This window comes from Hibiscus syriacus, unplaced genomic scaffold, assembly GCF_006381635.1.
Source record: "Hibiscus syriacus cultivar Baekdansim isolate YM2019G1 unplaced genomic scaffold, ASM638163v2 tig00110332_pilon, whole genome shotgun sequence".
NCBI lineage: Eukaryota > Viridiplantae > Streptophyta > Magnoliopsida > Malvales > Malvaceae > Hibiscus > Hibiscus syriacus.
Window position 1 is genome coordinate 6,781,969 of NW_024062688.1, and position 15,963 is coordinate 6,797,931.

The 15,963-nt window shown below is 35.3% G+C and overlaps 2 protein-coding genes across 3 annotated transcripts; both read right to left on the reverse strand.

Moving 5' to 3' along the window:
• Positions 1 to 4,157, reverse strand: LOC120119609 (signal recognition particle 54 kDa protein 2-like). Its single transcript, XM_039139422.1, has 9 exons — positions 3,812 to 4,157; positions 3,304 to 3,403; positions 2,969 to 3,122; positions 2,311 to 2,461; positions 2,070 to 2,218; positions 1,841 to 1,941; positions 1,573 to 1,730; positions 732 to 846; positions 1 to 619 (listed from the first exon to the last, which is right to left on the reverse strand). The coding sequence occupies exons 1-9, from the start codon at positions 4,040 to 4,042 to the stop codon at positions 294 to 296; spliced, it is 1,485 nt and encodes a 494-aa protein (XP_038995353.1). The 5' UTR covers positions 4,043 to 4,157; the 3' UTR covers positions 1 to 293.
• Positions 4,158 to 6,040: 1,883 nt separating this feature from the next.
• LOC120119608 (chaperone protein DnaJ-like) lies at positions 6,041 to 15,898 on the reverse strand. 2 transcript variants are annotated; one of them, XM_039139420.1, is made up of 11 exons: positions 15,380 to 15,898; positions 12,095 to 12,163; positions 11,663 to 11,755; positions 11,001 to 11,122; positions 10,273 to 10,468; positions 9,236 to 9,411; positions 8,460 to 8,589; positions 7,757 to 7,917; positions 6,795 to 6,886; positions 6,518 to 6,614; positions 6,041 to 6,269 (listed from the first exon to the last, which is right to left on the reverse strand). In XM_039139420.1, the coding sequence occupies exons 1-11, from the start codon at positions 15,713 to 15,715 to the stop codon at positions 6,224 to 6,226; spliced, it is 1,518 nt and encodes a 505-aa protein (XP_038995351.1). In that variant the 5' UTR covers positions 15,716 to 15,898; the 3' UTR covers positions 6,041 to 6,223. The 2 variants fall into 2 exon arrangements, with proteins under 2 accessions (XP_038995351.1, XP_038995352.1); XM_039139421.1 differs by having other exon boundaries at positions 6,235 to 6,323.
• Positions 15,899 to 15,963: the final 65 nt, after the last annotated feature.

Here is a 15,963-nt window from a genome sequence, read left to right on the forward strand (position 1 = left end):
GAAATAAATACCATCATCTTTCTTACTAATAAAAGGTGAATCAAACTTTCATACTAACAAGGTACATCTAAATATGATAATTAGAAGAAGAAGAAGAAAGCAATCAAGGAAGCTTCGTTATAAACCTCTTACCTTAAAAGAGAAATGTGCCTTAATCCATGACTCATCATCAAGTGTCTTACCCGAAAGGACTGGGGATTCTTTCGTTGCCCACAATACTTTAACCGTACACCTCAACAAGAAGCGTCGAGTGAACTTACAAGTAGACCATCAAAGTAGCCGATAAATGTTGCTTATTCCCCACCTCCAAACATCCCCATCATGTCTTTGCTCGAACCCATTTGTTTCATCAAGTTCTGCAAGCCACCCATACCTCCGATCTGCTTAAGCATCTGAGGCGGGAGAACCTTGCTCATGTGCTGCGCATTCATGTTGCGCGACAAGGCACTCATTTCACCCTTCTTCGGGATTTTAAGCCCCTTCATCTTACTCCATAACTTAGCTAGTCGTTTGTATTCCTCCATCATTTCCATTACCTCTCGAATATGACGACCGGATCCCCTTGCTATCCGCATCATCCTTGACTCGTTCATGAGCTTCGGGTTTGAACTGTCTAACTCTGCAACAAATAAACAATCGATAATAAATGAAAAGCCAGTGATTCTTTTAAAATACTATACTCCAGTAATATACTGTCTCAAGAAATTGAATAAAGCAGAACATTTGCTTGCCTTCATTCGTCATTGAGTCCATCATGGTCATATAACGTTTGATCTTTGCCTGGCTTTCTTTTTCACGACCTTTCGGCATCAGTTCAGAACTAAATCCTGGAAGCATTGAGAAAACCTGCAGAAAAGCAAAAGCAAAACAAAATTATTAGCTTAAAATGTTCTCATGCAAATCAACAACTCAACTGTATTGAAAAAAGGAACAAAGAAGACATTTGGATGATAGGGGTTTTCCATGGGGGAGAGAACCATTATCCACCAAAACCCTGAATTAGAGCTTTACTTTTGCTTTTCTTCTTTCCTTTTTTTTTGGCTTAACAGGAAAGGAAAGACTTCACTACAACAATATTGATGTTTTCTCAACACAGAAACAAGATAGAAACAACTGGACCTTCTTAAGACTAATTTTCCCAGGAAATCACTCGTATAGTTTATCAGAATGTAAAATTCATACCAGATAAAGAGGCAACAGTTGCAGCATTAAGGAACAAACTAGGATATCGATACATGGAGGGGAGTGCCACCTCTTTCATATAGTTTTATATGTTAGGAGTGCAATAACCTTTCATTGAAGCTTATAATATAATTATCATGCAAAAATCTTCTCTCTTATTACATAATATCTATATCTATTCCACAAAGGTTGTCCTATAGTCTAACCTAAGGTGTCACCTATAGAGCAAGAATTACTTTTATTAATATGCATCTCTGAGAATCTAAGACCCGTAAACAACCCAAATAAATATTCAGTCATCAGATTTCACATATATGAACAACAAGGCAACATGGAAAAATTATGAAAAGCTACAACTGTTAAAACAAAACACTAGTAGTTAAGAATAACCTGCCCAATTGGACCCATTTTGAGTATGTTCTGAAATTGTTCATACATAATCCTTAAGGTAAAGGTCCCTTCTGAAAGCTTTTGGAGAAGCTCAGGTTGTTGATCCATGGGAACAACTTCATGAATTTTGTCCATGAATCCGGACAAGTCACCCATTCCTATTCAGAAACATAAACACCATGATAATGTTTCAAACAATCATCATCATTCTGGAATTCATTTCTTTGGTTAGAAGAACACATAAAAAACAATAAAAAAAGATGCATACCTAAAAGGCGGCTTACAAATGGTTTAACATCAAAAACCTCAAACTCATCCATGTGCTCCCCAGTCCCGATAAATATGACAGGACTCTTAGTTGCAGCAACCCTGGTACAAACCACAGAAAGAGAAAAGCAAGAAACCTACATATCATCAGACCTCAGCTTAATGATAAAGAAAATGAAGATATTATCTTGAGTATATATACAAGTGAAGGCAGCAAGCACAGTACTTACGCACTGAGAGCACCACCACCCTTTGCATGACCATCCATTTTAGTAACAATTACAGCCCCAACTGCAACGCTTTGTTTAAATGCTTGAGCTTGATCAAAGGCGGCTTGACCTATACTACTATCCATGACAAAAATAACAAGGTCCGGTTTCTGGAGCATACAGAAGAAGTAAAAAATCATAAGTGTGAAGATTAGCATCAATTATGCTGAGAATAAATGAATATCTCAAATCTGAGCAATACCGTTGCTTCAGAGACTTGACGCATTTCCTCAAACAACGCAGCCTCCTGTTTATGGCGCCCACTGGTATCAACAATGATAAGATCACAATTTTCCTTCTTAAATCTCTCAACACCTTCCACAGCAATTTTCACAGGATCTGATTCCATGTAGCTGCAGATATACCAGGAAACATCATTTTATATAATCATGGGAAAACTTAAGCGATGAATACTTTCTCTAGAGTTAAAATACACATCAGGAATTATGACTATAAACCAACAGTATATATTTCCAGAAATAAAATGAAAGCAATTTAAATCCACCAGGAAGGATGGAATAAAGAGCATTTCATGCATATCAGACAATAACATGCTTAGGTGGATGCAATAAGAATATATAAAAATGTGTAGAGCATACATTATTTGGTCAAGAGATAGAAAAGAAAACTAGCTAAATACATGTCATGCTTCTCTATTATACCCTTTTAACATTTAAGAAACACTATTAATCAGCTACATGCCTTAAACCATTGTTGAAAATTAACTAGAGACAACATTATTCTCTTTTCACATCCTCATGTAAAGAACTTAAAGTAAAAAAAAAAACTACCATTATGTGAAACAAACAGTCAACCAGACTCCACATTTCCATACCACGAAAAATGAATGAAAAAAATACCTCCCATAAAACGGAATCTTAGCTTTAGTAGCATTTTGCTTCAATTGATCAAAAGCACCAGCTCTGAATGTATCAGCACAGACTAGAGCTGGTTTCCAACCTTTTTTCTGATGATAATATGCATATTTTGTACATGTAGTTGTTTTTCCAGACCCTGAAAATATTCATAAATAGATACCAACATATAAATTCAGGTCTTACATATAATGTTAACTGAGCAAAGCATTTGAATTTTGAAGTATAGCAAGAAGTTTGAGAAAAATAGGAGAAAGGCAGTTCTCAGGGCCATATGTACCATAAGTCAATCTTCATGAAGATGTAAAGAGAAAGCTTACCTTGTAAACCCACGAACATCACAACACTTGTTTTTCCTTTCTTAGGAGTGAAAGATGGCTTCCCAGGATCCAGCATCTTACAGAGCTCATTAAAAATTGCCTATAATGTAAAACAAATCCTTTTAAGAAACCAACTATCTATAATAGAAGTAAAGCTTGCATTAAACATTCTTCTTTAGTGAAGTATTAGATTAAAGATTTTCTATAGTATGAAAATGTTCACACACACACACACACACACACATATATATATATATGTATGTATCAGAATTTCTGGTAGTAAAGATGTGCGGGAAGAAAACTCAGAACTCCAAGAAATCTCATTAATTTAAGTAATGGATTAAGACACATAGTAGGATCAGGAGGAAATTCCCAAAATTAATTCAGTGGCTCACACTACTAAGATTAAAACGGATAAAAAACGTATTTCAACTTGAAAAGAATTCCAAATTCGAAGAGAAAATAGAAAGAAAAAAAAACGCCGAACTAATTCCTGGAAGAGAAATACCTGTTGGATGATTCTGCGCTTGTTATGACCGGCGGCTAGATCATCGAGATTGACTATCTTCTTGATATTAGTTTGCATATCACGAACGAGCTTGAATTGAACATCGGATTGAAGAAGGGCTCTGGTTATTTCGTTAAGGCATTCGTTTAAAACCTTCTCGTCGATTATGGTGGCATTGCTCATCTGCTGGATAGCCCGGGAGATGCTCCCTCCTAATTGCGCTAACACCATTTTCGGTTTCTGGAGGAAATCAAATGGGTGATACTTCTCTTCTTTATGAGGAAATTAGGGTTTTTTTTCTCTGAGAAATATATGAATCGATTGTTCAATCAATCTGATTCTGATTTGATGAAGGGGAAAAGAGAACGGAGTTGCGGTAATTCAAGTTATAAGGAAACGTAAACCGGAAAGTAACTGATTTGGGCTGAGTCCTGCGCCACCCAACCAACTCGTTAGGTTTAGGTTTTAGCCCGTTTGGTTTAGGCTTAGTTACACTACTATTAACAACCAATGGCCTAAACACCAATTCATCTTCAAAATTTACATTTTTGAAAGGGTAAATTATACTTACATGCCACTCAATTTTTAATAATATTATAAAATATATTATTTAATTTTAAAAAGTTTCAAACAAGTCACTTAATTAAGTGCGTAAGACATCAATATTTAGTTACAATTTAATTGTTACTGTTGATAAATATAATGATTTAATTGTAAATATAAAAAGTTAATTTTTGTTTTATTTTTAATGATAAGAGTGAATTTGGTGTGAGCATGGACCTTCGGGTTCATCCGCTCTACGTGAATTGTTTTGTACGACGTTAACACTTCGGTATATTTAGACCTATATCCTTACATAAGAAGTTTTGTATCGGTGTCGAGTCTCATGGCATTTATGTCAATTTATGGCCCATGTCATCTAGATATACCCTTTCTATAGTTTAATATAAGTGTCCTTAATGATGATTTATGATAATAGATGAAAAGCAAGCATGGCATGAGATATTGATGTACTCATGCATGATATACATACATATGTTATTGATGTTTCTACACATGATATATTTGCATGTTTTATTGATGGATTTAAGCATGATAACACAAACAAAGTATCATGATCAAGTGCACAATTATATATAAATGTTGCATCCTAGATCGAGTGAACTATTGCATGATGACTCTAAGAATACTAATATTGCTTATAATAATTAAATGATTAAGATAATATGATGAATTGAAATAAGAAAACCATGATATTAAATTAAAGATTATAAGAGTAAATACCTAATGCTTACAAGTTCATAACAGTCTCGTATGTTTATGTTTGTAAGATTCATGAAATGTAAGAGTAGATTTGTACCATTGAGTTTTGTAAACTCAATGTTCATATTGTTTCCGTTCTTAGGTTACAGATTTCATTAAATGTGATACACCATCGAAAGAGTCTCAATAGAATCCCATGAGATAAAAGTGGTAAATTGGGTAAATAAATTTAATCTAAATGGATAAAAAAATCCTATTAAGATAATGTAATTATGATAAGGTCTCGAAACTATGGCGAGGTTTTCTGTAACTTTATATGAGTGGGAGTTTAGGCTTGGTACAGGAGTGGCATGAATCATTGACTTAAATAATGATGTAACTAATTGATGATAAGATTAAAATTAATTACATATATTTTATCCTAATATAAGTTTGAATGGTCGCTCCACTTGTCATAAAATAGGGGTTAGAGTTTTCCCCCCGAAATTAATTGGACTAAGCTTTCAACCTTATTTTGAATTCTGGGGCTTAATTGGTTGAATCCAAATTCCGGAGGACTAAATACTATGTTAGAGGACAATTTCTGGACTAAAATGATTAGTGTGTTAAACTCTTGGGTTAAATTTGAAATTTTAAAAACTTTTGGGGCTAATTTGTAATATTGAGAAACCCTAAGGTCATTTCATCAATTCCCTAAGTTGAGAGTAAAATCTGAAACCCTGGAGAGCCTGCGAGCCTCTCCTCTTCAATTTTCCCATTTTCCTCTGTGACATTTGGACCTCATTATTTTGATTTTTTTTTCCTTTTAAAGAACCATGGTCAATCATAAAATTGATCCAAAATTTGTAGGTTTGACCTTAATTGGGTGACCAATTGTTATAATTTTTGGGCATTTTTTTGGCAATTTTGAAAGGTGTCCATATCCTAAACAAGTATGGAACATGAATGTCAAATGAAGTGGCGGTATGCAATAAGAAATTCATGCCAATGTATTAACTAAAATTTGAATAATGGCAATAGTACACAACTGTTTCTAATTCCCTCTTATTTTTATTCTTCAGTGCAAAACCAACAACTTGCAGTTAAGTTGACAGCATGGTATGTACGACAAGGCTGAAAGAATAGCTAGCAAAATGTTACCCAATCAAATTAAAGGTTGTCTTTTAGCCATTTAACAGCTCCATTTGCTATCGACCTGCAAAATCATCCCATTCTTTTATGGTCATCAAACCCGGAACCGAACAAGAAACTGCAAGGAAATATTGACCAAGAGAGATCTGGCTTGGATGATAAATCAAACAAACAGTTGAAAAAAGAATTAAATCTCATTGCAAGTTTCTCTTTATAACATCTATATATATATATATAGGAGCAGGCAGCACATGCATGAAGAAAATCGAGCCTGTGAGAACTCGTGCACACACGGAGAGTAAGAGAGATTACCCGGCAAAATTTTTTAGCTTCGTCCACGGATCACTCTCATCTGCTGCTTCTTCAGTTTTCTCTGCGTCAGTACCAGCATTACTTCCTGTAGCTTTGGCTGCACGAGTAAATATGCACATCAAATTCATGTAACTCAAAACAATAAACCACTAATATCCATGATTACCACATCATTGATCTTGAGAGACGTAATAGAAAGAAAACAACTCTTTGCATACAAAAGCCAGATTGGTAAAAGTGATATTTATTAAATAACAAATAAAAAGCCATTGCTTACTCGCGGGTTGAGTCCTTGGGCGAATTCGAGAGCGGCTGCCACTTGAATTACTCAGAGAGGCAAGTTCCTCAAGCAATTCTCGCTCTGTGGCACTGCAAATATAAGGAAGAATCAGCATGAAGTTGCTGAAAATAACTAATTTAGATAATTTCAAGTCGTTGAGGGAACAAGTTAGTCAATAATTGCCCAGGCCAGGCGAGATCATCATAATAAACCGCTGTAACTAGTAGACAAATTTCATAAAAAATATTATTAAGATTATTAGTTTAGGGTTTCTGCTAAAACACCTTAAATTTACCTAATATAATCGAATTTTCGGATATCCCATCATGAACTATTTTATGCAACCCCTTAAGAAGATTCAAAACCAAAAAGTGCAATTAAAAAAAAAATCCTAATATAGCACCAATGCACCATTCTCAACTTTGATTGGGCCATTAAAAAGAACGTGTTCTTTCCATCTAGGACTAAGACCCAATTTGCCATCATACAATAGGTCAATATTGAGTTTTGCAACTGCACTTAAATATCTCAAAATTGACCACTATACTTTCAATTTTGTTGATTTTTGGACAAAAATAATGGAATTGATAGGAATTTGCAAGTTGCAGCACCAAAGTACTCCAATTTCATCGTCTTTTATTATTAAAAAATCAAAATTTGAAAATATAATGGAAAATTCAATATTGAAATGCAATGGCAAAATATGTTGAATCATAGCATAGTGGCATTTGTATTACTTTTAACAATATATACACACACACACACTAGTCTAATTTAACAAGATGCAAAGATGTTTATTAATAATGAAAAATGGAGGAGCTACGAGATATTGACCTACAACTGAAGGTAAATATGGTCCTAAAGAAATATCTAAAAAACCACAGTCAAATGTTTAATTCACAACAGTTCGGCTATTCTATTTCCACATAATTAAATGCTAATGAAAATTAATCTCGTACCTAATTCTATTTGGTATGGTAACTTTGATTGTGAATAAATGATCGCCGCGTATAGATGGTTTGTTCAGCTTTGGTGCACCTTTTTTTGCAAGGACTAATACATCCCCCGGTTGAGTCCCTGGTGGGATCTGTAGGTCAGTTACCCCTTCCACTGTTTTCACCTGTTCTAGTGAAAAGGAGTCAAATATTTAATCAACGTTCTCCGGCTCTTCATTTTTCTTCAAGAACACAACACCCACATAAAAATCATATTTGAACATGAGTACAGTGATATGCAGATACAGCTAAGGAAACTGAAAACACTTGGGTGTGCGTGGCAAGGATGAGACTTCAAAGAGGAGTCTTTTTGGCATAATGACATATGCATCTGTCAGATTGAAGTTATTCCAGGTTATAGCACCTTGAGAATGTATTTCGTAATGTAAGGGATAACGGGTAAGAATAGGACAGCACATTGAATTATTGAAAAATAAAATACTGAAAACAATGTTCAGTCAAATAAGAACCAAATCAAAGAGAATCTGCAGATACAGGTGTTTACCGCATGCAAACTTACTCTGCAAAACCGTGCATGAATAAAAAAAATACATGTTTTTTTCCTCAAAACTTTAGCATTTAACTTATAAGAATTGATATGAAAAATAAAGCATCAAGGATTAAATGCATGAATATATATAGAGAGAGAGAGAGAACACTGAACTACCTTGACAACAGACCCCAGTATGGCATCAAGGTAACTAATGGACACCGTTGACAAAAGATTTATGCCATCTCTTTGAATTCCTGGGATCTCTTGAACATCTAGATATGCATAAAGATCCCCTGGAGGGCCCCTGCAAAAAAAAAACTTTTTATATTCAACAAGAGAAATAGGTAACAGAATTCAAAATAAATATAATAAAAAAATACTAGTTGAGAAGAAAAGGGAATAACATAAAGTGGAATGATTAAAAGGGACAATATAAGAACACTTCCGTGACAATCTGTAAATGATAACATGTGTGTGTGTGTGTGTGTCGATATTGAGTACAAGCAGTGGAATCATAGTACAGTTGCAAGAAGTTAAGCTCATTCCAACATAGTTAAAGAAAATGAAAATCACTATCGTCATAACTTAAAGCAAACTTCATAATTCTTGATTTGTAAGACTGGAAGTTCACCCATTAAGATTCGATATAACATAATTTAGCTGTCAGAATGTAAGATATAGTTTCGGTTTGTATTTTAATGTGTCCTTCAGGTAACCACCAGTTCTCTAAATTTACAATAAAGCCAATAAACTAATGTTACATCTACCAAGAAACCTAGGAGCAACTCTCATATCAGCCCACTATTGCTGATATAAATGAGCTTATATATTTTATAACCTACCTAGTTACTAGTATGATCGGAAAAAAATGTAACTTCAGAATGCAATCAGCTTAAAACAACAGAAGACATCATCAAGATTAGAGACACAAAAAAGGTCCATCTACATACCCCTTTGGTCCAGTATCACCCTCCCCTGCAACTCTGAGGATACTTCCTGCGCTAACCCCAGGAGGAACTTTGACCTTGATATTTTTCTTTACTCTTATACGTCCTTTACCAGAGCATTTCCGACAGTATTCAGAAATAATTTCACCGTCCCCAGCACAATTTGGACAAACAGAAACCTAACATGTTGCAATGGAGAAGCTATATAAGAAACATCTTATAACAAAATCACCACATAGATTCTGAGCAGAAATCAAGGTTGGAACTGCAAATTGTGAAAACAAAAAACAATTCATCAAATCATAATATTCAAACATTATTGCTTCCTAATCTCGCAGCCACATTAAAACCTGCCTACATCCAATACAAATATTATTAACGTTCAATGCCTCCTTTAATCTTTCTGTTCTGCCATGAAAACAGAGAAAAAAAACAGAAAAGAACAAGGTCCTGGCAGTTACTTCCTCTATGTTTATTGAGTCAAGTTCAACATTTGGAATCAATACAAATACAGCAATTTAAATGGCAGTAATACATTACATGAAAGCATCATCAGTTCTCTACTCATGGATTGAAAGGTTCATTGACAAGAATATCTCCGGAAACTATCTTGTAATCTTCAGAGGCTTTATCACTGTAGTCTTGGAATTTTAACACTCTCCTAGTATTTCTGAGTGGAAAGGAAGTACACATTTCTTTTGTACAAAACTGACCTTTGGAGTCAAACTCTCCATTTTCACCTCTTTTTTACACTATGGTTTTTTATTTGTTAGCATAAAATGTGACCAACTCAAGTACCAGAGAACCCACCTTCTTTCGACCATCCAGAGAATCCACCTCAATTTCAGCATTGGCTAAAATAAATGTTTATCAAGTAGATACTAGATAGTAAGTCATTTTAACAACTAAATGGAATGCCTACTACCACCAAGGAGCAGATCCTAAACGCAGTTAGGCATTTAAAACATAGAAAAATGCCAAGTTGGGAAATGTTTATGAAGGTGACCAAAAGTCCATTACACAAGAAAATTTCCAATTACCTGTGAAAACAAGCCAAAGGGTGTCTGCTCAGTCCTCATAACTTGACCCCTTCCACCACAAGTTGAGCATATCCTCTTTTTTGACCCAACCTTTGCTCCAGTTCCGAGACAAACTTCACATGTTTCTAAATGGGAAAGCTCAAATTCCTTTTCAGCTCCAAAAATAGCCTCCGAAAATTCTAAAGTAATGTTGTAACTGAGAATATTGGAATTATTAGAACATTGATTATAAAAGCCTTTGAACAAGGCTAATCTAACATAAACAATATTTCTTCATAACCAAATTTACAAGAAAGATTTGAAGCTTATCGAAAAGAAAGCACTTAGGCAAGTGATATATAATAGGATGGGATTTAACTAAATATTTTAGGTTTGACTTGTAGTATTCTTTCTTGTATTAAGAAAAATGAAAAGAACAGAGAGAAGCATGATTTGAGCATAAAATGAAAACAATCAAATACTGGGAATAGTGTGATCATAAAAGGTAAGAAAACAGTCAGCAAAAACAAGAAATGCTATAAAATAATAAACTCACTGAGCAAAAGATAAGTAAACAGTGTTAGATGAGGTCAGTCTCATAATTATAAACCAAAACAGAAGAATTGATGACTATATCAACCTTAGTAAACATACTAAACCAACCAGTCAATCAAAACTCACTATAAACAAAGTGAATGATCAAGAACCAGTAACAATCATCGAAACACCAAAGAAAGATCTCAACTTACCGTATATCATCACCTTTACTAACCGTACTTCGACGGCTTGTTCTGAATCCAGCTTGATCCATGCCTGGAAAACCACCCATACTTGGTCCAAAGAATGTTTCAAATAGATCAAAGGGATTAGTCTGCAGGAGAAGAAAACTAATGCCTGAGTTATACATAGACAGACAGATGTCTAGCATCACTGATGCTGCATAGGCTTATTGCATGCAAGGTAGTAGTACATAAAGCATCAATCATGACATTTTATGACATTTCACAAAAAAGATAGCTTGCACAACATTTATTTCTCATCTAATGTGAAACAATCGAAGTCTACATCTCCATAAAGGGGGGGGGGACCCTAACCATGCAACAAAAGGAATGTCACTGCTTAAAGGTAGAGAAAGATCATAAATTGGCAAGCAAAAATGAGATAATGACTCAGGCAGGCAATCTGATAAAAATGACTTTCTCACAATGATCAGTTGAATTCCAAATTCAAAGTGGCATTATTCTTATCCTCAGGCAACCCAGTATCTAGAAATAACCGACCAAAACACGACTTTCAATGAAATTGACAAGGCAAAGCATGTCTAGACTTCCAAGCATATGCCAGATATCCCTTGCTGCTATGATTTACAAGTACAAACTTAAAACGCACATAGACAAGAGTAAATGCATACAGTATAAGCACTGGACTGTCCTCCGACTGCACTCTTGACTCCAGCTTCGCCATATTGATCATACAAAGCTCTCTTTTTATCATCTGATAACACCTGACAGTGTTGCACTTCATTGTTCAAAAGACAACATGATGAATGAAATTGAACACGGTAATGTACACAAAGAAACCTCTAGGAAAGAAATTCTGCAGCACTTCCAGCACCACAAATTGAAATGTTATTAACAGAGAAAGGAATAAAATATAAAACAATCATTTTAACCAACATTATAAATATCAAGACCTATACGCAACCATATGATAAACAAGAGAAGTTGTCACTTAGTATTTCAAAGCAGTAAAAATATGAAAGCTGCACTCACAGTCCTTTCGATCTAAATGGCTTATGCTAATCAACATTAATGCATCTTGGTCTAAAACTTTTTGTGCATACCTCATATGCAGCACTAATCTCCTTGAATTTTTCAGTTGCTCCTGGCTCCTTATTGACATCGGGATGATACTTCAAATGAAGATGAAAATTTACAATGTCAGGATAACAATGAGAAATCAAACAAAAGTTTAAAAAAAAATACACAATTCATAACTATTTCCAGTGTTAGTAGTGTCAGGATGATTTATCTATTCAGGTTATTCTTTAATAGGGGACCCTTCACTGGCAGACAAACTTTCAGATGCTAAAGAGTTGAATAGACCTGTGGTTTGCTGGAGTCCTCCTCCAATAGATTTTTTAAGATGAATGTGGATGGAGCTGTTAGTAGTGTCAGGATGACTGCTGGAATTGGGGGTATTCTTAGAGATTGGAATAGGACAGTGCTGCCTTCTTTTTCAGAAAATATTGGTCCTAGTCCTATCCATAGTCACATGGATCACGGTACGCTCGGTACGGGAACGTGGAATGGGATCGCAATTCGCTAGGTCCCTAAAATTCGGTACGAGGGGGGGTAGACTTCTTTCGGATCGCTCCGGTACGATGTACCAGTTTCTTAGATAGAGATCAATTATGCATGGCTCCTTTAGGAACAAAATAATTCAAAACTCAAAATCTAATATGCATAAATCCGATTTAAGGACTAAAATAAATTGAATCAAAAATGAGCATGGCTCTTTTAGGAATAAACCCACGCGAACAAAAATGGACCACCCTGGACCCCAATTAAACGTCAGTGTTTAACCAAACTATCTAAAGCCTTTAAAATTTAACCTAAAAATAGATCATAATTTATGCTAAACCTAATCCCTTCCCCCTGCGCCGTTTTGAACCTCTTCTCTTCTTCATCCTCTACTCCTCACACCCGCATGGCCGAAAGTCTTCACAGCCCCAGACCCAAGCAACTTCGAACCCTCTTCTCTTCCATCACCTGAGAAGGAAACCCAAAAGGCTTCGATCATCAGCCCCGACGAGGAGCTGTTTTGAAACGGTTTCCCCTCTCCCTCTTATTCTCCTCTGATTTTTTCTCTCAAACCCCCAATCCCTTTATTTTTCTGATTGCATCTCCTCTTATCCCTGCTGCAAAACTACGATGTACCGAATCGCGATTTTGAAACGATCCGAACGCGTTCGTACCGCGTTTTGGATCGCAACGTTCAATACGTAGATCGTGGCCAAATGAGCGATTTATGTAACTATGGTCCTATCTTCATAGCAGAGCTGAAAGCTATCAAAAAAGGAATAGACACCTTTCTATCCTCAGATTGGGTTTCAAAGGGTAGACTCATTGTGGAAAGTGATTGTAAATTAGTTGTCGACTGGATTAAAGATCAAGCCAGTGTTCCTACTTTTCTTTCAGATTTTGTTAGAGAATTAGTGTGTGTTTGGTTGGGGGAATGTGAGATTCCCATGGGAATGGAATCCACATTCTCCCGTTTGGTTGATCGGGAATGTCATTCCCGGTAATCTTACATTACCAATAGTATATTTTTTTTTGTATATTACCGGGAATGTCATTACCTCCCTTTCCTTAGGTATTGTTGGATTACCGGCATTTTGGACTAAAATGCCTTTAAATTTTTTTTTCTTACAAAAATATCTTTATTCTATCATTGAATAATAAAAATTCTACGAAGGTTAAATTACAAATTTATCCTTAAACTATTTTAGATTTACAAAAAAGTCTATAATTTAAATTTTATATGAAGTTCAGGGGTAAAATAAAACTTGTTAAAAAAACAAATATATAATAAGGACAATTTGGTTAAATATACATTCCAATAATCTTTTATTCATTTAACCAAACACGGTAATCTTACATTCCTGCTAAACCAACCAAACACAAAATACAACATTCTCAGTAATCCTATTCCCTAGTAATCTTTCATTCCCTAGTAATCTTCTATTCCCACTGGTAATCTTACATTCCGTGAACCAAACGCACCCTTAGTGTCTTTGGTTGTTGTGTATGAGATTATTGTGAGGTGGATTCCGAGGAGTTGTAATTGCGAGGCTGATTTTCTAGCAAAGGAGGGCATTGGGTGATAGTTTTCCTTGTATTATTCAGCTGAGGTGTTTTATAGTAAGGCTATAGAGGAGTGTGCTTAAGTTTTATGTAATTGGCAGGAGTGTTCAAAGTCTTATGTAATTTTCTATTAATCAATATATTGTGACACTCTTTTCCTCCTTCGGCTTGTTGGTTCTTACCTTATGGTATAGGACCTATAAGAGGGAGGTTTCTAATGAGGCTACCTATTCCTATAAAAAAAATAACTATTTCCAGTGTCAATATAAACTTCGTATCTTCATATTTATATGAGAGCACATTTACAACAAGAAAGAATGGAATTGAACTGGAAAACATCTAGGGAGAATACCACTTTGCCTACTCAGAAGGGTTATTTTCTAGGGGAAGGAAATAGCCTGATTGAATCAAGCCATATCTGGAAGTTCAAAGCATAAGAAAACACCAGCTCGTGAAGTAAACACCAGCTAGTGAAGTACAAATTGAATCATTTATATTCTAATCATAGGTATTTTTCCATTGATAATATGATTGGAAACTGTTACATACTAGTGAACTAGGATTATTTATGAGAAAGCAAAACATTTAAGACAGCTTTTCCTGGTGCAGCCATAGAAGCTTAAAGTTCTCTATTCATTTATGTACAAAATTGGCTGGCTATCAGCTACTTGGGAAATACAGGCCGACTGCAATCAAATTAAACACAAATAAACTTTCCACATAAAAAATAATGCTGAGCGTCTCATACTGAAACAGAGCATCAACTGAATGATCCAGTATATGTTATAGTTTAATCAGTCAAAAAATGAAGATAAGGTTTGTGTAAAAATGATATACTTAAATCAGATCAAAGAAGACCCATTTTTATTTATTTTTCAAGATTGAGAACCCTAAAACTAAAAATTACATAATCTTATTAACATTTTCCTTTTACTACATTTTGTAAATTGTGAGGCCTAAAATCTACCCACCAAACATTCCTTCATATTCACCAACTCCAAAAGTCAATACTTGAGACTTGAGCTCTCAGTCAGAAATTATGGTTCTGCTGCGAACAAATCTCTCTTTATCATAACTCAAAACCTAAGAAAAGAGCTTTTCCTCCTCTTATGCAAGATACCCATCTCCTTGGGCTACCCTTAAATATTTCAACCAGAAAACATACCAGCAACAAAACCCAGAAAGGAAAGGCAAAACTAACAAACAACCTTCTAAAATATGGAAGGAAAAAAAGAAATCAACTATTGAACTGAGTGAAGTACCTGACGAGCTAATCTACGATAGGCGGCCTTAATATCTTTATCAGAAGCAGATTTGGGCACTCCAAGAGTAGCATAATAATCCCCAGAAGCAGCCACTACCAGCGTCCCAAAACGGTGAGTACCAGCCTTACCATTATTCAATCTCCAAGAACATGCCGAAGAAGAAGAAGGGAAACTCACACAAGCGAAGCTGTCGTGGGACCTGAGACGGGCCACACCATTGAAGAAAACAGAAGAAGAACAAGAATAAGAAGACGATTGAGAAGTGTTGGAATGGCTTTCATTTGGGAAACCAAGTGATGAAGGCAGCACAGATAGGGAAGTAGTGGCTGCCATTTAAGGAAAAAAAGTTTCTAAGTAGTTTTTAGAAAAGGGTGTTCAATAAAATTGATCTCTCAACAAGACAATTACTTGGGTTTGATCTTGTAATTCGTGTTTGATTGTTGAGCCACAGTTTCAGTGGAAACTGCAAAAGGAGGGAAGGAAAGGAGAGGAGAGCATAGCCAGAAAGATTGGATTTTGTTTGTTTGTTTTTGTACATGGACTGAACGAACACGTTTTTCAATACTGCCCACCATTTTTTT

Bases quoted from the DNA above. Each gene is read 5' to 3' on its own strand.
- LOC120119609 (XM_039139422.1), bottom strand. From the start codon at position 4,042: ATGGTGTTAGCGCAATTAGGAGGGAGCATCTCCCGGGCTATCCAGCAG. The intron at 3,404-3,811 runs GTATTTCTCTTC...TTTACATTATAG, and splicing joins AGCGCAGAATCATCCAACAG to GCAATTTTTAATGAGCTCTG. The intron at 2,219-2,310 runs GTATTGCTCAGA...TGTATGCTCCAG, and splicing joins GTCAAGTCTCTGAAGCAACG to AAACCGGACCTTGTTATTTT.
- LOC120119608 (XM_039139420.1), bottom strand. From the start codon at position 15,715: ATGGCAGCCACTACTTCCCTATCTGTGCTGCCTTCATCACTTGGTTTC. The intron at 11,756-12,094 runs GTATGCACAAAA...CAACACTGTCAG, and splicing joins AGATTAGTGCTGCATATGAG to GTGTTATCAGATGATAAAAA. The intron at 11,123-11,662 runs GTATGCATTTAC...CTTCTCCTGCAG, and splicing joins GACAGTCCAGTGCTTATACT to ACTAATCCCTTTGATCTATT.